The 21,123-nt window shown below is 42.2% G+C and overlaps 1 protein-coding gene across 2 annotated transcripts in view; it reads right to left on the bottom strand.

Moving 5' to 3' along the window:
* Nucleotides 1-285: 285 nt before the first annotated feature.
* The window catches only part of LOC125000086 (protein phosphatase 1H-like), a 28,580-nt gene continuing 7,742 nt past the window's right edge, over nucleotides 286-21,123 (bottom strand). For both annotated transcript variants that reach the window (XM_047575451.1, XM_047575452.1), the window contains 9 exons: nucleotides 20,062-20,251; nucleotides 17,352-17,717; nucleotides 14,841-14,953; nucleotides 14,299-14,383; nucleotides 13,591-13,709; nucleotides 9,454-9,517; nucleotides 7,054-7,161; nucleotides 4,657-4,808; nucleotides 286-4,373 (listed from right to left, as the gene is read on the bottom strand). In XM_047575451.1, the coding sequence (XP_047431407.1) occupies nucleotides 4,226-4,373; nucleotides 4,657-4,808; nucleotides 7,054-7,161; nucleotides 9,454-9,517; nucleotides 13,591-13,709; nucleotides 14,299-14,383; nucleotides 14,841-14,953; nucleotides 17,352-17,717; nucleotides 20,062-20,251 (1,345 nt within the window). In that variant the 3' untranslated portion in view covers nucleotides 286-4,225. The remainder of the gene's footprint in view (nucleotides 4,374-4,656; nucleotides 4,809-7,053; nucleotides 7,162-9,453; nucleotides 9,518-13,590; nucleotides 13,710-14,298; nucleotides 14,384-14,840; nucleotides 14,954-17,351; nucleotides 17,718-20,061; nucleotides 20,252-21,123) is intronic.

Consider the following 21,123-nt stretch of genomic DNA (forward strand, 5'->3'; position numbering starts at 1 on the left):
CAGTGTTTCAAACTCGCTGCGCTGCGTAGTTCAGCTAATGAATCCCTCTGGTGTCTCCTTACAAACTCCAGCTAGTCTTTTGGAGCCCACTTTGTTAGTTTCTGCTTCCCCACAAGAAGAACCCAGGGAATACAAGCAGCAACTCTATCGATTATCTCATCTGCCCTTCTCTTTTATTTCTTGCTCCTAGAGACTGATCCGGACCTAGACCGGAAAGATTTGGGGCAACTATCGACTACGCTTTACTACTTGACATTCAGTTCTGTTAATGAGGCAAACCACAACTTTTTTTTTTGTTATATTGATCTTAAACATTTATTGTCTTTTTTTTTTCATTTCTGGATAAGAAACACTGAAGGTAAACGTTGCTTTTTGTCTTTTCCTTTTTGCCTCAGTTCAAGAGTTTCACAAAAAAAAAAAAAACAACATAAAAAATATTTCTTTTTCACTCCGCAGCACATGTTTTGATTATATAAAATGAACATTTCACATTCACAAACAAAGTAGGTTGAGGATAGAGTAACGGTCACTTAAAAATTATTCCCCGTGGATTTCAAACTTCATCTTTGCTACAGGGGAAGAAAAAAAAAACTGCCAGCTCTTTGTATTTTACCCACAACCAACCTTGTAATCTAAAGGTAGAAAAAGATCCAACAGCAATGACAAAAATTCACAATACAGCAACTTCAAAATGAGATACCTACAGTCGGGCTGAAGGGTCAAAGTAAGCGTTAAAGTCTAAGAGCTTCCCGTACACCTATCCACCTTCAAGTATTTACATATGTACTGTAACTTATAAACCATCATGGTGGACTCCCTGCCTTTAGAAAACCAGGTTGTCATTAACGCACAACACTTGAACCTGAGTTGCAGCAGTTGGGTGGCACATTAGGATGAGAAAAATAAATGGTATATATGTAATTTTTTTTCACATTCATCAAAGATAAGAAGGCTTAATGACAGGATGAACATTCAACACGGTTAAAAAAAAAAAAACAAAAAAAAAAATCTCCAGCATCAGACGACAGTTGTTTTGAACCGAGTGATACGCTAAGTCGGTCACGTGACACGTGAGTTTTTAACTAAAATGTAAAGCAAGTTTTACGTACGTAATTTTCTAAAAAAAAAAAAATTAAATGTTTGCTTCATGGAATGTACAGGAGGAAAATGCACCATATGAACTTCAGGTAAATATAAATGTCTGCTGCATGTTGACTGTTGATAATGGTAGTCAGTGGCTAAAAAAAATAAATTAATTAAAAAAAATAATAAAAAAAGGCCGTGTAACAGGTTAGCTTAGTTTACCGCGACGTCTAGAACAAAAACAGCTAACTTTGGAGTTGTGCCGGAAGACTTCCCAAGCAAACATCCAGTTGTTATTGTTGCATTTTTATTATAAAATAAAGCAACTAGTGAGCTTTTGTTGTTGTTTAGATGTTTTTGTTGGAGACTGAAGCTCGCTGTTTCCCTTGTTTCCAGTGTAATCGGTGCTAAGCTAATCGAAGTGGTTGCTAGCTACCTGGAGCTACCATACTGAAATAGGTAAAATAACGTTATTTCCCAAAATGTTTAACTTTTTTTTTTTTTTTTTTAACAATGGCTTCCTCATCCCAGCACAATTTCCAAATGAACCTTTTGGGATTCAGTCCATAACCTCTATCATTTAGTTGGGAGATGTACCCACCTAGCCAAAAGTAAACCTGTGCTACTCCAAGGCTCTACATTTTCACTACATAGATAATAAGTCATATATTATAAGTTATCCCTGTTTTATTTAATTATTAATTTATTTTCGCCAAAATGCTCATCTAAAACATGCAGTTAGTTTAAACGTAATGCTATCTTTTCGTTAGCATAGTAGCATAATTGCCTACGTCATATTTGAACGTTTTTGGAAAACAAGAAAAATCCAATTTTTAGCAAGCACATTGGTATCTTTATTTATACTGTAACAGTAAGTCAAAAATGACATGAGGCAATTATGCTATTAGACTAACATTTTTTGCTCAGAATCAAACCTCTCACAAACGATGACTTAGTGCAAACTGCGTCTCGTCTCCTGCATCCCAGTGTTAACATTGGTATATTTCCAAAATCAGGGGAATAAATTACAAAACTCAGACAAATATGTGCAAAAACGGCACATGATTTGGTTTCCTGTATGGCCATTTCGCACAGTCGTTGCATTTCCTTCTTTCGTGGTCAGTCTCATTCTTTAGCTCTGATGCTAAATATGTGGGATGATGCTAACGGTAAAATAACAACCTCACAAATATATGCATGGTTTTTGCACGTTTACAAACAAATAACATGGTCACCAGTTCTTACATACATTACATAAATACAAATTCAGTTCATATAAAACAAATAGCAGTTTAAACCATTGCACCGTTGCTCATGATCCCAGGCCCACACTATATGTCACTGCGTGCACGGCCCACATACTATTTCACTACATCCATCCGTATGTGGTACTTCATTACCGATCCCTCCGAGGGTACATCTGGATCTTATGAAACGTGCTGAACATGTTAAAGTAAAAGAACGCTTTCAGAGTTTTATGTTCAATTTGACTTTGATTGTAGTTCTGTTTTTCCTTTTTTGAAATTAAAATTAAACATTTATTTTCCTCCCTGCTGCAGGGAATATTTGCCTCTTAATCCTTCAGTGTAGTGTATCGTGGCTCCTTGGTAAGACTAGGCTAATGTACAGGTCATTTAATCTAATTACTTGTTAGTTATTTTTCAGTCTTTAAAAGACTAAAATATTTGTACTGTTTAGAAGTACTTTTTAAAAAGGTTTCTTATTTGCTGCCTTCAAATGGAGCCTGTGGTTGTAGCATAGGAGGCCATGTTTACAAAATGGTTTGAGTTCATGGTAAAATGAGCATAAGTCACGACAAAGCTATTATGCTACTAGCTACTAGCTACTCTAAGCCCTCGAGCCTAAGAGGCGAATCAATCTAGGCAATGCAAAGGTATAATGAAAACATTAACATTATTTCAGACAAATAAAATGAGAAACAAAATTTTATATGACAATTACAGTATATTCAATTACCATTTATGCCTGGGTGTATTTGAAGGCAGCAACATACAGTACAATTTGTAGCTTTGAAGCTGCGGCATGTTAGCACGTTATCTTATGTTAGCATTAAGACTAGAAGTAACAGAAACAGCTTGGCCTTGCACTTTTCAAATGGCAGATTTAGCAACTTAAATTCTGTGTCATCAGTAAGTTGTACAGTTTTATTTATCTGTAATCTCTGGAGAGAGTTAGGCTAGCTTACAGCAGTGTTTACGCTAGGCTAGGCTGACGCTTTTCTCTTTGTAGGCTAGATAACTAACTCTGCCAGACGATTAAGTGAATTAAATTTCTTTTTTTTTTTGACATGATAGACTAAATGACTTGTCATTTCATTTTTTTTACCTCTTTTGCCTCAAATTGTGTTCGTAAACCATATGAAACTGTTACAAGCTCCCGTCCCTTCATGAGCTCTTCCTTATATGGGCATTGCTTCCACAAGTAACTTTGTCTCTTTTATTCTGCATCTATATTATCACCTTCTTCCGTTTTTTGTTTGTTTGTTTGTTTGTTTGTTTTGTCAGACTAGAAGCAGCTCTTCAGCATGTAGATGAATCCTTCAAAGCCACACTGTGGCAAAACGGAAAATTCAGCTGACCAGTCAGCTGGGTCCATGTTCACAAGACGAAGGAGGTATTTTTTTCATATATATATATAATGAACATGTTGACTGTGCAGTTTAAGAGAAGAAGAGGGGATCAAAAGAGAGATTTGAGAGAGAAGGAGCCAAGTATACCATAACAAGAGAGGAAAAGAGAAGGAAGGAAAGACCTTTTTTCCACTTTGGAAGAGCATTCGGTTGTAGCTTTCACATCTCAGTGGAAGTTCAGGGACAGTCATCACGCTGTGAAACTGGTGTCACGTCGGCATTTTCCAGTGTCGATTCAAGTTAAACTAAATTAGCTTGTTATTGACTTCTTAAAAAGATGAGCCAAACAAGCATCGCTGACTGTAATTCCCTTTAGATTACCGATCCTGAACTCCCATAGAGAAATGAAGCACCAACAAATCTTCGTTCCACTTGACGTCCGTCTAAGGAAACAAATAAATAAAGGAACTGAAAGAGGTTTCAGGGCTAAACAATCCTGTTGATTCTACAGGCCCCTCAGGTCCTTGAAATGCAGCCTCTCAGTCTGGGTCCTCAAGGCTGGCGGTTGCCGTACATCAGAGGTATGATGAAGACCGAGATATCGTCTCCAGAGCCCAGACGCTCGTTGGTGATCCTCCAGCCTCTGTCTCTCAGCACGCCGCGTGCTCGCATTACCAGGTCCTGTGCTGCCATTGTATACCTGTGCAATGGATGAAGCAATAACGAAGCCCTTACGATAATATTTAACGTTTAATAGCACCCTGGTGATTTCCTTGTCCACAGACAGCAACTGTCAGACAAAGGGATACTTGACCCGCTCTGCATAAGCTAAGAGTAAGGATTTACTTTTTTCTCAAAGAAATGATCCATGCAGAACTGAGGCACAGTTTGCAAAATTCATATTTAGTAATGTATAAAGATAGAACAGTCTGGAGCCAACCATAACTAACCCGTGATTAAAGAAAAAGAAGGAGAGTTCCCACCTGTGCAGGTCATCTGGGTCACAGTTGGCTAAAAAGCTGGTGACAGCTTCGGCTACTTCCTGGTTAGAGAGGACGTCCCAGAGGCCGTCGGTTCCCATCACCAAGACGTCATCAGCACCGTGCTCGTACTGCGTCAGGTTATACACTTTCACCTGGTGAAAAATCACCAAAAAAAAATTATGATGATTCTTTATAGCATCTGACGTTTCAGATCTTTTCAAGTCTGCCCGTTGCAACTGAAAGTGTTACTTATAATAACAAACTATTTATAACAAAAAATTAACATGTTAAGTGCTGCAGGATCTAAAGACTACAGCACATCTATGAAATGTCCATATATGGTTCCCAGAAAAATGTTATAACGGCACCAAAATGCAGCATAAAATAACGATAACTACGCAACATCAAAGAACTACCAAACTACGAGCAACAACGTCACCTTTGTCTGGACCAAGGAGTTTCACTTGAACACACCTCAAAGACTACAGGCAATGGCCAACTACCACATCCGTTCTGCCCAGAGTGAGTTGAAATAACTCAACAAAAGCAGGTGGCAGTAAACTGTATTTGCCATTCAAAAGAGGAAACCAGAATAGCTAGAACTAGCTAGTGCCCTTGGCTCTGCTGCCAAATTAACATACTGAATTGGCTAAAAAGCAGCTGCTGTAACAACTACCCAACCACCCATCGACCTGTAGTTATGTCGATCTTCAGAACAAGATAAATAACATCCCTGTTTACTGACTGAGTCCTCCTTGGACACCATTTGGAAAAGACACAAACTAGCTGCAGTCGGAACAACTTTTAAAGCTATTAAACAGGGATGTAATCTTTATGCAGTTGGCATGTTCTGAGATGATTCTTGCCATCTTCATAAGGCAAATTACAGATGCAGCTTTTGAGTTACGCAACAGATGCTGACTGGTCGACTCCTGTGTGGAAGCCGGACAAGCCGGACTGTCTTGCGGTCTTAAGAATTTTGCCAGCTGCCTCTCAGAGTGAGCATTCGTGCCCGTTTCTGAGTTATTCAAACCTCACTGCGTCTTGAAGATAATAATAAGGGAATTTTGAAGTACAATGGACATCTCTAAGCGTCTCTTACGTGTAGTGGCCAAGCTCGTTCAGTTTTGACAGCTTGGCAGCTGCGTCCAACTGAATACAGACACGTTGAGATGTTTTTCAGACTGAAACTTCAAAAGTAGCCTTGGGCTTAGGGGGTAAACAAGAAGTCAGCAGCTTGCATTAATACCAGCGCTCGCCGCGCTCGTTGGTATCGGCTCAGAACGTGTAATAAAGACATCAGGACTTCAGCGTGCTAGATTTGAGTTAAAGATACAGATTTCTCTAGGCGCTTCAGAAGATCAAGTGCACTCAACCGATGCGGCTTGAGTTTCTCACCCATACTGAAATCTATACCACTCTGGCCTTCACACAAGCACAGCGAGCAACATTTCCATAGCATGATGAACTCAAAGCAGCTTTCTTTAACAGAGGGCATCTTGAGGTACCACTTGAGAGGCTGTAGTGGGAGGTGAGAGTTGTGTCGGTGAGGAAAACGGAGACAGAGGCACAGAGTGTTGAGAGGAGTTAAGTCTTCCATGTGAACCCGGCATGAACCCTCCGGTTTTTAATGAATTAAAGATCAAGCAGAGAGCTCTGTCTGGAAAAAAAAAATGCAAAACTCCATAAAACAAACTACATCAGGAGATGAAAGCACTTTGAACAGACAGACAGGGGAGCTCAAGTTCTCCTGCAGCAGAGGATGGAGAAGCAGCAAAAACGCTAGCTCCGCCGACTGTAGTGAAGATGTGACAGGGGCAGAAGGAGGCTCAGTCATGTGATGGATGTGTCCCTTAAAGCAGGGCTCAGTTCATGTGACAAGAAAGAAGGAACATGTGTAACATGTGATCCTGATAGTTAAGAAAGAGGAGGATTGTTTAGGTTGTAATTACACCAACTGCAGCACAGGAAACCACCCCAGACTGAGCCGTAATAGCTTTAAGGAAATAAACGATGACATGTCTGGCCACAAACCCCAACCGCAGACGAAACCGATCTGATGTTCTCTGGACTCGAAGTTCATCATGTCCAGGATGAATTACAAGGACAGGATTCAGATTTCTCTTGTGCTCATCTTCAGTATCTATTAACCCCGGTGATAACGTGCCATTAAATCATACTCTAGTTTAGTTTACAGTGCATTTAAAAGAAGGCACAGAAGAACTTATCTTATTAACAACGTCATCAGATTAAATATTGCATTTAAAGACGAGCTATTTTTAACACAAAGTTCATGAATGACTGAGAAAAGCATTCATCTCCAAACCACCAGTCTTTCCTCGGTCTGCTTTGGCGAAGACAGTGAATCGTCACGTTAGCCGCGGCGCTAGCTCTTACCTCCGGACAGCAGGAAAGGAACGGCTTGATGTAGATGTTGGAGTCGTGAACTTTGAGGTCATGGTCACCGAGCCCGCGGGTCACACCGATGGTGGCCAACACCCGTGCCTGGACAGAAGAGATGGTTTAACTCACATATTTTATATTTTTAGAAAACATTTTTCATTGGAAATTTTAAAGCAAATTTGATCTCAGAGAAACTGGCAGCATTTCTCTCACTACGATATCTACGATATCATATATAACTTTGATCGATTGGCATCTAAGATATTTCAATTTGAGTACAAAATAATGAGACAGAAGTACTGTCTGGCTTTAGTTTTAATGCCTTTTATTGGGCTAGCTAAAGGCAACTGCAAATGTCAAAGGAAACACAGGAAATATGTGTTTCATATATCTGGTTGGACAGCCGGTCTTTGGAAAAGCTGCCCTCAGTTGATTTTTGTGACAGGGACTCTCTGTACTCAGTCTCCTTTCTCTTCAGAGAAAATCAAGGGTTTAAATCTGCCGTCCTATGTCACGATCAGATTGCCAGATCAAATTTTGTATCCGAAATCTGAGAAAGTCTGGACTTTGGCTTTGGATCTGAGCCACGTTTGGCATTGATTCCAATGAGATTTCTATAGATACTTCCTCAAATCTCTGGCTGCTTGAATCGGTTTTGAAATCGTGACTGAGGTACTGAGCAGAAGCCATGCTGCTCTGGAGGATACATTGAGACAGTTTGCCGACATACACTCAAGTACATCATCTGCCGGCCCTTTGGCTGTAAACTTTTCTCATCTATCTGCATTGAAAAACTGTATAAACAGCAATATGTGCAGATCAGTTGGTGTTGTCTGGACAAACAAATCTGATCTGATGCTCATAAAAGCTTTGGCTTAGGGTTAGGCAGCATCTAACCAACAGCTGAGGGAGTTGTAGGCCTTTTATCTATACCAAGCATGTAAAAGTCAGACTTAAGTACTTGGTAGCTCAGACTTGTGGACTGTATTTGGACTCTGTTAGGTTAGATGTGTACAAGAATGCGTATTAAAAAATGGGTGTAGACTTCTGAATTCATCTCTGGTGCAATCGTCAATCATTTCTATAGTTCCAGAAAACTGATTTGCTGGTATACAGTAACTACAGATGCATGAAGTTAGGATACTGCAAGAAAAGTTTTGTCATGGTTCATTTTTTTTTTTTTTTTTCATTTTCCCGTGAACACGTTTTGAGTTTCCTGTTTTATTTTGTTAAGTTCTTTGGTTTCCTGTCTGGTGTTCCCCCATGTGTTGTCCCTTGATTGCTTGATTGGTTTCCTCCTTGTGTGCTCCGCCCTAATTGGTTTCACCTGTGTCTCGTCACCCCCCCCCCCCCCCCCCCCCCCCCCCCCTGCCTTGTGAATATAAAGCACATCCTTTCCCGTTGTTCCCCGTTGTGTTTTAGTCATTTAGTCTCCATGCTATATTTTATAGCAAAAACCTACCAACACATGATGACTTTCTCAGATCGAAAGTCATACTTATGTTGAACAAACGGCAGCTTTTGAGTCATCTCGTCAGTATCTGGTCGAAAGTCTTCTTGTGAAGCTCCTCCTTTCCGTTCATGTTCGTCATATATCTGCTAGCAGCCTCTCAAATGAGCTGTTCTGTCATAAAGGGTTTCTATTCCTTTCTTACGCAGATAGATTTTTTTTTCCTATACAAGCTACACTAAGGCTGGCAGGGTTACGGCGTATATGCCACGCTGTTGTAATGTGTCAAAAGTGCACTGAAACTAAACAATTCTTTTAATCATCAAATTCCTTTGCAGCAAGTCTTCGTCTCTTTCATCCGCGCGTGAAAAGCCTTTGTTGTGGCCGCTCTTTGAATTCCGTTCGTCAGAAAACACTGGCGCTGTGTGGTCGTCAGAAGCCGCTTTTCCTTTCCGACAGCGCTCCTTGTTATGTCTCTCTTCGCATCAAACCGGCAAGATTGAAAACATCGACGGACGTGACTGAATTTAAGCATTTTATGTTGTTTTCGGCCTCTTCTTCTCATCTCTCCGATGCTCTCCCAGTGTACATTAACTTTCTCAGAGATACGACTTGCCATCTCCCGAGTGGTGTCTGTCTGAAAGCGCCCGTTAGATGTATAGTGTTGCTGCCGGAGTGAAAGAGATGGACCGTCTCTCCTCTCTTCTAGTGAGGGTGTACTGTACGCTGACACACATGCACACAGTGTGTTACACATCAGAGATCAAGTGTTCGCCCACTCCTTGGGTGGCTGGCAGGCGTGTTGTTAATGTGTGTGTGTGTGTGTCAGACTGACAATTTTTGGAGCGAGTGATTTTCTCTGCAGCTCTGAATTCCAAGTAGACATACATAGCTTGGAGAAGACACAGACTCTCACAGTCAAACACTCACACACACACACTTACCTTTTTCCCTTCACCGTATATAAGTGGAAACTTGAGATCTTCATCCTCGATGGTCTTGTATGCCCTGTGTGTGAGGAAAGAAAGAGAAGCAAACCAAGATGGTGAGTTCTCTCTAGCCTTAGTGTATATGAAGACATTTCAAAGTAGCTCAGGGGAACTCAAGTCACGTACAAACACCATTCAGACACAATTATCTTTTGAAGCAAAAAATCATTAAAGTTACACCTAGGGGTGGGGAGAAGTATCGATACGGCAATATATCGTGTTACTTTTTCTTCTGATACTATATCGATTTTGAATGTCTTAATATCAATTTTAAAATTCATGTTTTGGGCCGATCGTGAACGACTTCTGCACCTCTGCACAAGGTGTCGCTGTAGCGCCACCTTGAGCGAGGCAGTCGACGCCATCAAAATCCATAGCTGACATTTGGAGGCACTTGGATGTAGGAAGTGATAAGCTGGACAAAGAGTATGCAGTTTGCAAACTATGTTTTGACATTTAAGTGGAAAAAACTTGACCCACTTTTTCTATACAAGTTCAATAAATTGGAAATGGATCATTTGACTCACTGTCACTGTCATCTGATGTACATATAGTATATACAAATTGTATTTTAAGTTGCATTTAAAATTCTTCAGTTCACTTCAGTTAACTTAGTAGAATATTGCAATATATCTCAATATCATAATATCGCAATAATGTGTCGTATTGTGATGCGTATCGTATCGTGAAGTCCTTGCCAATACCCACCCTTAGCTACACCTGCCAAAATTTTTAACAATGCACGCTATGTGCAATGAGAAAGGAGGCAGAGAAACAGAACAGATCAGATTTTTCCATCTCTCAGCTACATGGCGCTTTAAGCATATCTCTGCAAATTGTTTTGGTTTTTCCGCCCACAACTTCGCTGCTATGGTTCTCTGTCACTGCTCGCGTCAACATAGTTTCTTGAAGCCACAGACTCTACGCTACTTAAAAAGCCATGAAACAAATAGCCAGCGGCCTGCAAACACAGCGGATCAGTTGGAAATAAAAGAGCGCGGTGGAGACCAAAAACAGGGCTAAAAGGACGCTTAAAAATTTGTTAGGTGGAAATAAACACAGATAAATGCTACAGTTGTGCCATCTCTGTGACAGAGAAAGTCACCAAAACAACTTTGTTAAGTGATAACATTTCACTGTTGTGTTTAAGTTGTCATTAAAGGGGTACTCCAGCAAGTACATCAGTGCAGCACATTCATAAAACTGAAGAACTTGCCAGATATACATTTTGAAAGAATGATCAATGCAACTTGATATTGTGGCTTCATTGGACCCTCCCTAACTGGTAAATCCCTGTTTTTCCAGCTCTCCGCCTTAGCTCATAGCATAGCCTTTCTGTAAACCTACCCTGCACATTTACTATAATCAGACGTTCATTTACATTTGACCCATTTATTACCGTAGCAGTCAGATTCGTTTTGCGCATAATGAACATATACTGTAGATGAGAAACAAACTAAATGGCATTGTTACTCGAGGCTTCTGCTCTAAGTTTCATCTCAATGCGAGAGTGTGTCTCTGGAGTGCAATAACAAGTGTTTGTGCTGCTGAAAGATTTAGCGAGAGGGGATGGACTGCAAGTTCAGAAGTGCACAAATGGAGGGAGAACATCAGAAAACATACTTAGAAAGGGAGCTTTGATGTCAGACTGAGAGACTCCACGGTTGACAATGATGTGTTTAAACTAGCTAGATTAAGTTTGGCGTCACCAGTCAGAGGAGAATATCAACAACTTCAAACGGACTCATATCTGACCAGGGTTGACTCCGTCTCCGTTCTCTTTTTGCCAATTTGTCAGTCTCAAAAGTGAGCGTTGTACTTTTCCCGACCCAGATATCTTTCTGTCTCAGTGGCTTTTTTCCTCTGTGCCTTTTTATTAGAGAAGCGAAGATACCGCCGCTTCATCCGTCAGCCGCCCTCCCATCCGTCAAACGCCTCTGGTAGAGACAACAGTTAGTCATATATGGCGCTAATTTATCTCTACAGTTTCATCTTGAAGGTGAGGGAAATTCTGAATGAGAAATGTTATTCTCAAAATTGGCTTATCCTTATGCATTCATAAGGATGAGATGTTACAATTCCTTGTGCCAGGATTCAAGGCAAAACACATTTCGTAGACCAGTCCAACTGAAAACTGACCAGCAGGCTAGCAGTCAGCTACCAGCTAGCAACCAACAAGAAGACACCAGCTAACTAGCCTAGCCAACGTTGGTAGGCAGTATGCTGCACATCATTGGTGTTTTCACCGATGTTTCGTTAAGTTAGGCCCACAATACCTCAAGAAGGCCTAGCAGTGACTTCCAGCATCCTGGAGACACGCTTTCAACCACTCCACCGAGAGATTAGCTTAGCCTTTTTTACTGCTATTCAACAAAATACCCAATTGTGTCGGTCTGGTGTCCGAGCTACCTCTTTCCCCGGGAAAGGAACCTCACACCCGTGCCTTGTACCGAACAACGTAGCAACTACTATTACTCAGCTAGCCCTATCTTTAGCATGCACATGTTGCATGTTATATTGGTTTTCTCTGATGTGCATGAAATGTTTTGATTTTAGCTTAGATCCTTGGGTTTTGGCAAACTGAAGACATCACCTTAGTCAATGTAGATTGTAGAAAACATATCAAAAACTGCCAATATCAATATTTTGATATTAACAATGGATCAAACTTGTATCTGTAATGTGTCACAAGTAGTGATGAACCCACATACGTACTGACCCTGCAGTTCCTCTCAGATCTGTGTACCATTTTAGTCGCTTTTAGCCCATTGTTTTGGTTTTACAGCCCAATATCTTCGCTCTGAACGCTATTAATTAATGTAACTAATTAAATAACCACAGCCCATAAGGCAGACAACGTGAGGTGCTAGCTGGTGAACAGCATGAGATTTAGTGGTCTGAAAGCCAGGTGTTTCCCTCAGGAGATGGAGGAAACCAAAACAAAGCTTCAAAGAGCACCCTTCAGAGTTTTCTACATTTCTGCATGACTGAAAAGTCCTAAAAGTAGACAAAAACAACCTAATCAAACAAATTAAACAGAAATATTACGATTTTGTTTATTTGGGAAAGTGAGCCAATATCACATATCTGAGTTGCACAAGTAAGTTCATTTCACTTTTGCTTTTCACAACACATGGAAGTGGAAATTTATGATGGCGTGGACAAAGTGGTTCTTATCGAGGCTGGAAAAGGTTTGGATTCCACAAATGTAGAACATTCTGAGAGGTGCCGATACTTTTAAGGTAAACGAAGACTCCAGGTGATAACACAGCAGCGCTGCACTGACTGCTAGTTTCTCCAGGTTTAAATTTACAGTTTTGTTCCACCGTATTCACGTCACCACCGCAACGTGAATACTAATGTTATGCTAGTGAAGTACCGCGTCTTTCTGACGCACGGACAAAATGTAAAAAAAAAAAATTAAATGACTCCAAACTACTTCCTTTCTTGGGCTTGTAGAGAAACATAACAGTAGCTGATCCAGTGGCAGACCTTGTCTGGAACATTTCAGCTCCTGAGGGGCGGTCTCTTTCTGAAATATACATCACACGCCACAATAGGCACAGCACTGTATGTGCCTGTGTGTAAGTGTGTGTGTGTGTGTGTCAGAAAGCGTGGGTGTGTATGTCAGTAAAAGCACGTCTCATTACTGGCTTCCACCGCAGCCAGAGTCAACAGCATGGCGTCTTGCATGCCCACATAACACTGCACGTACAGGACCATCTCCGCCGTATCATTATATCATATCAGGTAGGGCTGCTCCCTCATTAGCTCTCTGCTGGTCTCTTCAGCTGCAACTGCATCGAAGAGCATACGCAGCAGAAAGGGGAGGCAGGGATGGAGTGTCAGGAGAAGAGGCTACAGTGCGAAAAACATATCAAAAACCTTTTTTTAGATTGTTGTTTCATTTAAAACGGATCCAGGTGGAGACGGCTGGGCTTTGCGATCCCAGAGAACACGTGCATCTTCCATCCAGCATCAGCATTTGAATGGTGTAGTTCTCCATAACTAACATTTTTTTTTTCTGCTGCATGAGCCCCTTTTTAAGTGCTCAGAAATAGGAGAAAATGAAAAGGACGCGGGAGGACTCACCATCCGTTCATGGTGAAGTCCCTGTAGAGCATCCTCTTGCCCACCTCCTTCCTCTGAACTCTCCGGGGGAATTCCAGGTGCGTGAACTCATTTCCTAACAGGTGAGGCTGCATGAAACCCTGGAGGACAGACAACCGTCCTCAAGTCAGTCAAGCAGCAGGGGCAGATTTGCAGAAGCTGACATGTTCTGGCCAGCATTGAACCGACTTTGAGAAAACCACTAGAAATTCACTTTAAAAAGAAGCCAAAGCATCTATTATTAACTGACACATTCCAAGCAAGTGCGTTTGGAAATGCTAAAAGCTCAGGTTTCAGTATCGTCTAATGAGAGCAAAAATACCAAGCTGTGCCCGACCTGGAATAGAACGGAACCACTTCTTCTAATTCTGCCTTTGACGCATATTTATTCGTCGCATCCAAATGAAACGCACTAGTGCAGAAACATGAGTCACTGCTTACTGCTATTATCTATAAAAAGGTCAATCACCGCCGGCTATTCTTAGCTAACAAGTCTAGTGAGTGTCCTCAGATTGGTTGGTTCTCCCTGCTCCCCAGCCCCAGGCCAAACTAGAAGCGCCTCGCTGATTGTACCACTGGAGAACAATTGTCAATAATTCTCTGGTAAAAGTAGATGAGACGGTTCAGATCAGGTCAAAAATTTGTCAAAAAAAATTCAGATTTTCTTTTAGACGCGCAGATTGTTCTTACCAGGAACTGGAGTCGCTGTCGTTCTGACTCCGGCGTGAACTCTGTCGACATGGGAACGATCTCGTTGTTCCTAATAATGATAGCCCTGGAGACACAGATAAAAACGAAACATTAGGTTCTAAAAAACATCGATTTCAGGGGTCTTCCAACATTTTTCAGACCAAGGACCCCCAAACTGATGGAGAGATTAACTAAGGACCCTACCTACTATATGTGTTCTATATTAAACTTGACCTAGTGGCCTTTTCATTCAACATTAAGCTACCCCATATCCCTTTACTAAAATATGTTGGATTCATGTTAATGTGTATTTAAAGAAATTTAAATTTGTGGTGGAAAATTGAAAAATACATAAAAACTGTCTAATCAACCAAAGATTTTGCGGTACCTCCACGGACCCCCTGTTGAAGACCTACGATCTATTTGCTCCTGCCCCTGCATGTTCACATACTGCCACCATACATGTCTTCACCACAGTGTAATTAGTACCCCAGCCTTCACAGATCCTTTCATCTCAATGGCCGAAACGAACCGAAGCATACCTGCTGTCGCCGGCGTTCCCGACGTACAGTTTTCCCAGCAGGTAGACCACAGTGAGCGCCGTGCATCCCCCCGTGATGTTGTAGACCTGCTTCTCCCTCTCGATCTGGGCGTCCTGGGAAAGGAGACAGCTTTGTTGATGTTTAATGAAACATCGCGCGAGACGACGATCCGGAAAAAAGCTCCCACGTCCACCCACGATTGACAGAAAAATGTATTTCTAAACCGCGGGCGGCACGCATGGGCACAAGGAGGGTTTTAAATATGCAGCCAGGGAGGGAGATAATGAGACACAGAAGAGTCAGCAAGAGGAAAGAGGGGGGGGAAAAAAAAAAACCTGGTGTGGGCATTGTTTTACACTTGAACTTCTTGTCACCCTTGTGTCATTTTTTATCGGGATGCGGGATGTGCCTCCGTTTCAAGAAGTTGTGTACTGGTAGTACATGCAGATATCTTCTGTTAATTTCACCATGCGTGTCTACTTTACGTTAGAGCTCCACATTATTTCACACATGCATACAATAAAATACGTGGTTCCAGATCTGTAGCCCAGATAGAAAGAGAGCAGGGTTTTTTCTTTTTTTTTTCCTGCAGGGTTGGAGTATCTTTTTTCAGCGGAGGCTAAAGCTTTAACTGTTGCATGATAATCTCCCTCTAAGGATGTCAAATCAAGCGTAAGAGTGCTCCTATTCACAAGGGGAAGGGGAGCAGGCGGACGGCTGATTTTAGAGGAGCCTTCACAGGGGTTCTTCACACGTGGGTGCAGCTCAAACTCCCTGAGCTGCTTTCTATCGCCATCTAGTGGTGATACGGGGTAATCTTTAGCTTATGAAAGACCTCTGTTTTCAAGGAAGCTGCATGAAAAGTGAATGCTGGAAACTGACTCTTAATGTAGATTTCTATTTCTAAAATGATGACCATCAGTTGTATTAAAAAGGCGTAACGCCGCCTTTAAACTTATGTGCAGAACAGTCTTATGTGCACGGCTGATTTGGTGTTTAGCCAGGAGACGTAATTTCTCTGACGCCAGATGTCAGTTTGTCCACATGAGCTGTAAACACAGATGTGAAATGTTAGGACCTTTTTGTCCTCTGGTCAGACTATCAGCAGTGCAAATACAGCATATGTCAGATTACGACGGCAAACACAGCATGGCATCCAGGAGCTGATACCAGCTTTTGTTTATTTGTGCTGCGCTGGCTCCTTCCCGCGACCACATTCCCATATCAGCCCCTGTAAATGTTTACTGCACACACACTGCAATCATGAATGCGATGCATTTTTAATACGGGAGCTATTCACAGATCGCTTTGTGCTTCTCCATATGCGCTCACCGGCTTCGGCTCATAATGTGAGCGACTTGGAAGTGACTGATAAGATGAAGTGTTTCAGGGAAATGTATTCAACCAACACCAATGTCAACAACAGCAGGTGCCACTCGTGTTCTCAGTCTTGGAACCGACAGATGTAGAAAGTCGTACATTCCACCGAGAGCAAATTTGAGCACGGCTGCAGTTAATTGTTCTGTAAATCGTCAAAAAGCTGCCTCCACGGGGCCAGGGTAACTATTTGCGTAATATCCATATTATTAGCTAGACTCCCGCCTCCCGTGAAGCTTAAGACCTGAAACACAATGACAAGGTGTATGCTAACAGAAAACGAATCCCTTTCGGTGGAAACTAGAGTGCAAGTGTTTGGTGTTGCATTTATCTGCAGAGTCTCTGCCTTGCGCCTGCATTCCTGTGCTCACTGCTCCGGTTATGTAAAGGGCTGCAGGTCTGTGCGTCTGAGGTTGAGGCTGAGTCCCCCACACACACACACAAACACACACACACACACACACACAAACAGTCTGAGCAGCGACCACAGACCAACACTTCCCTTCAGCTGCGTTTACGCGAAATCTGTCAGCGAGGCACGTTCCTGCAGAGGTTGTGCGGAGGTGTTCACTTTCTCAGCCCTAACCCCCATGAATCACCTATCTATTGTACCTTTAATGGAAATCATGAAAGATTTGTAGACAGAACTGACAGCCATTCTCCAAATTTCATTAAAAAAAATATATAATTTGTAAGAAAAGTACGTTTTAGGGAAATGTAGTGCCACTCCAAAGTGTTATGTAATTTTTTTTGCATGAAATGACAGACTTGTCCGCGACAATCGCGGTAATTTCTCAGCAATGGAGAACCCAGCCCAGGCATGACTAAAAATGTCAACAGTGGCTCAATTCCATCAAGTGTCTTGAGTCACCATATGTAATACCAGAATCATAAAACCTGTTTTCAATGCTATCTGTTTCACCTTTGTGTTTGCCGCTTTGTCTTAAAATAGCTTCGTGGCTTAAATAGCTTCAAATGAAAGAGGAAGGAGACGAGGGCGTTATTGTAGTTCAGTAATAACCCTTTTTCCGCATGCTTACTTCATGCTACATTTCCTCTCATCTAAAGCTCTCTGCAGCGAGGCATGGCAGCGTGACCTCCGCCGAGTGTGAACGCTTGTCACCAGTGTCTCACCATCTCTTTGAAAGCGTTCTCGATGGCTCCTATCACCAGGCTCTCGTGCTGGACCTTCTTCTCGATGAAGAAGCGCGGCGGGGGCGGGGTGCTGGACGGCGAGCCCGGCGCGCCGGCGGCCCCGCGCAGGGACGCGGCGCGGGTCAGGGCTCGGTGAGGCGTGTTCCCCTGCATGTAGGGGTTGGCGTCGGGCTCCTCGCCCATGACGGTCGGGGGGGGGGTGGCCAGGTTGCGCAGGATGTCTATGACGGCCTGGAGCTGGCAGACGATGTGGTGCTGCAGCAGACGGGAGGCGACGACTGCCGCGCCGGAACCGGCGTGGCCGTCGAACAAGGCCCAGTAGTGGAACACGAGGCCTTCGCTGTCCTGCAGACAAAAAGGGTCGAGGTGGCGTGAGCACACGCGAGAGAAAGCGAGTTAACGGCTAAACTGAACATAACCACATTAAACCAGTCAGTCGTGACTACATGGTGTTGCACACTGTCACCGTGAGATAAGGGTCTCCATGGAGAGAATCTGTAAGAGGATCTGCATTTTGGATCATATCTCACTATAAATCTCAATTATTTCAGTTTCAGATTACAAAAAATAAAAAATGCTTCACATCCAGATGATGGAGAACAGAATGTTTTTCCATTACTGCTTTTCCTCTTTTTTTTATCATTTATCATGTTTGTTTGATTTTTATCATTTTCAGGTTTGGACACCTGGAGCTCTGGGAAATCTTCAGAACCAAATGGTTACAAACCAAACAATAAATCATTTAAAGGAGAAACAGTCAATCGAATAATCGCTAGTTGCATTCGATACAAAAAAGTAGCTCCACGTCTACAAACTAGAGCAGTGTAGCAGCGCTTTCTCACGATTTCATGAGTAACAATAATTTAATGATATGACAAATAATAGCATAAACATAACAGAACATTGTTCACTTTTATTTTTAATACTTTCAAGCACCGCTCTAAATGTATGACAGTTCCTTGTGGAAATTCGCAGACATTTCTCTGACCCAGACTCTGATAAAGAAACAGGCTTTACTCTGTAACTGGGAAAAGTTATTCACCCTCATGACTGTTACTTCCTCCAGTGGAGTGTGTCACCAGACGTGATAAGAGCACAATCTAAAAATGTGAACAATTGCAATGCCCAGGTCATCTGAATAATGAAACTACAAAGGAGGCATATCGCCCAGGTGAAAGTACTCAATCTGAAATTATGTATTTTATTTAAATAAAGAGGGAAAAAACAACATTACCCATGATGTCGCCTGCTAGTTGAACTTGTAGCACGGCTGAGTCATCAGAAATATCCATGACTCAGTTTTCCCTCCAGTAGGAGGAAGCTGCAGAGTTCCAACCTCCTCATTCCTCTCTGTACTGAGAAACCTTCACACGTGAGCTACCTCACATTCTGCGCGGTATTTACCTGGCTTGGAATGCACATTCAATCTTTGAATGTTTCTGCACCAGTCACACAAGACAAACTAAACCGGACTTGGAACGTGAGCTCCGATAAATTCATAATCATATCCATTGGCTTTCATAAGTGGCTCCCATGAAGGATATGTAAGATTTCCCACGCAACACGGAGGGCGTAACCATGGCAGCGGATGACAATAACAAACTCCAGTGGTATTAACTCTAGGCATGACGACAGTCTTTCTCAACTGCTTCTCACCGTTCACACAGTTTTTCTTTATGTATGGTCAATGTGTGATCTTTATCAGCACATAATCCAAAAAAAAAAGAAGCGTCACACTAAAGTGCTCCTCATCCTGGGAAAAAGGGTTTTTGTTCTGCTTAACAAACATCTCCAGGGCTCATAAACTATATCTCTTAGACTAATTTGTAGAAAACCAACCATTTGTAACCACGTGTGGCCCATTTCCATGCTTTCAAGTACAGTTTGATTTTCCCAAGAATCGGCCTCCAGAGTTAAAAAATTAAGCTAACACACGAAAACGCAAAACTGCAGTTCCACATATGGCCACTTGACGCTGCTTCAGGAAAAAAGTCAATAATTACGTCAGAATTTACGGCCTGGCTCCACTGAATGACAGGTGATTGCTGTAGCAAGTTGCTAACCGTCTTCCTCAGCTCCACTCAACCTCTACTTCTTTTCCTGTTTTTGAGTTAGCCAGCATTAAGGTCAGAGTGAGGTACTGTCAAAATAGCGCCACCCAGTGCCGCCCACGCTGAGGCTCAGCGTTCAGTAGTAGACTACAGAGGTTTGTAATTTTCTGTTGCTACGGCCCTCTGTGTTGCATGGGAAATCTCACGTATCCTTCATGGAAGCCACTTATGAAAGCCAATGGTAACTGAGAGGTTTGTCCATATTTATATACAGTCAGTAGTGGTAAATAGAGGCGCTGTTCAACATTTCTCCACAGAGCCAAGCTTGTTGTTTCCCTATGTTTCTGGTCTTTATGCTAAGCTATGTTAACGTGGTTCTAGCTTCACATTTCATGGACAGACACCACAGTGGTCTTAATTATAAATCGTCAACAACACCTAGAAGGAAATGTTCCTTGAAGTAGGTATTTTAGTATTGACATTTGTACAGAAATAGCCCAGTTTTTACAGGCTGAACATCAATAGTAGTTGTTTACAAGTGAGTAGCTCCATCAGCTAAGGAGGTGTATTGCTACACTATATACTACCACTGTAAACACCACTGCATTCAATGAATTAGGTTTCCTGTATGTTCTCACCTCCCCCAGTTTGTTGTGATCCATTCTGAGTCCTAAGCCCTCTCCATTGGGTAAGGAGTTGCGCCTCTTGGCGGTGGGGGTCCTGCTAGGTGTGGAGGGGGGGCAGTAGCTCATTGGCCTCCGTCTCGCCACCACCACCTCGCAGCAGGCCTGGTCCTCATTTAGCGCGCTCTTGCCAGCATTGATGACCCTGAAACAGTGACACATTACAGGTCATATTATAGGCATTTAGATGACGCATTTGGGAACAACAGTAATTTTTCTCCAGTTGATAATTTGCCATATATGTAGCACTGGCTGCGATTTCCCAGATTTGGTCTGGAGCAAGCAGATAAATGAAAGCTACCATCAGATGCTTATTGTTGCATGAAACGCCGCTGCAGTCCTCCGTGGTTATTATGGATCGCTGCAGGGTCGCAACAATTAGCCAGAGACCCAGCCTGCGGATTCTATCCGTGCACCCGGCGAAGCAGCTGCGTTTGTACGTTTAATGTTCCTGATGAGGATCAAACAGGAGCCGCTGTTGATGCTGCTGCTCTGTGGAGAGTGACGTCGTGTATCGGGACACTTGCCTCTGGGCGAATAAGAAGCCTCTATTTGTGTACAACATGCCCGATGCTGTTTGTATGTGTGTTAGGTCTTATTCAGCTTTATTTGTGCCTTATTTAACCAGGCAGGTTACAGAGAGATAGGGTCCAAACATATAATATAATATATATATATAAATGACTTCGTATAGCAGTTTCGCTATCCAAAGCCCAGACTCTGTGTATAAACCCTGTGACATAGATTGTACATCCATACATGTACTCCAAACCAAACACCAAAAATTGCTTAAAGAAGCGTCATATTTAGATCAAAGGTAAGAACATTTTGAGCATTTAAAAAAAAAAAAATAATTAGAGAAATAATATGAACAACAGCAGCTTTTTTTTGTTTCTCGTCTCTCTGGCTTAGCTTCATAATTTGCCGTTCTTTCAGGAACCATCAATGTCATTGGTGCCAAGCAGAGACAACCCAAGGCTGCAGCTGCATTAGCTCCATGAGAAGACCTGACACCCG

The sequence above is a fragment of the Mugil cephalus genome, chromosome 22, assembly GCF_022458985.1.
Source record: "Mugil cephalus isolate CIBA_MC_2020 chromosome 22, CIBA_Mcephalus_1.1, whole genome shotgun sequence".
Classification (NCBI taxonomy): Eukaryota; Metazoa; Chordata; class Actinopteri; order Mugiliformes; family Mugilidae; genus Mugil; species Mugil cephalus.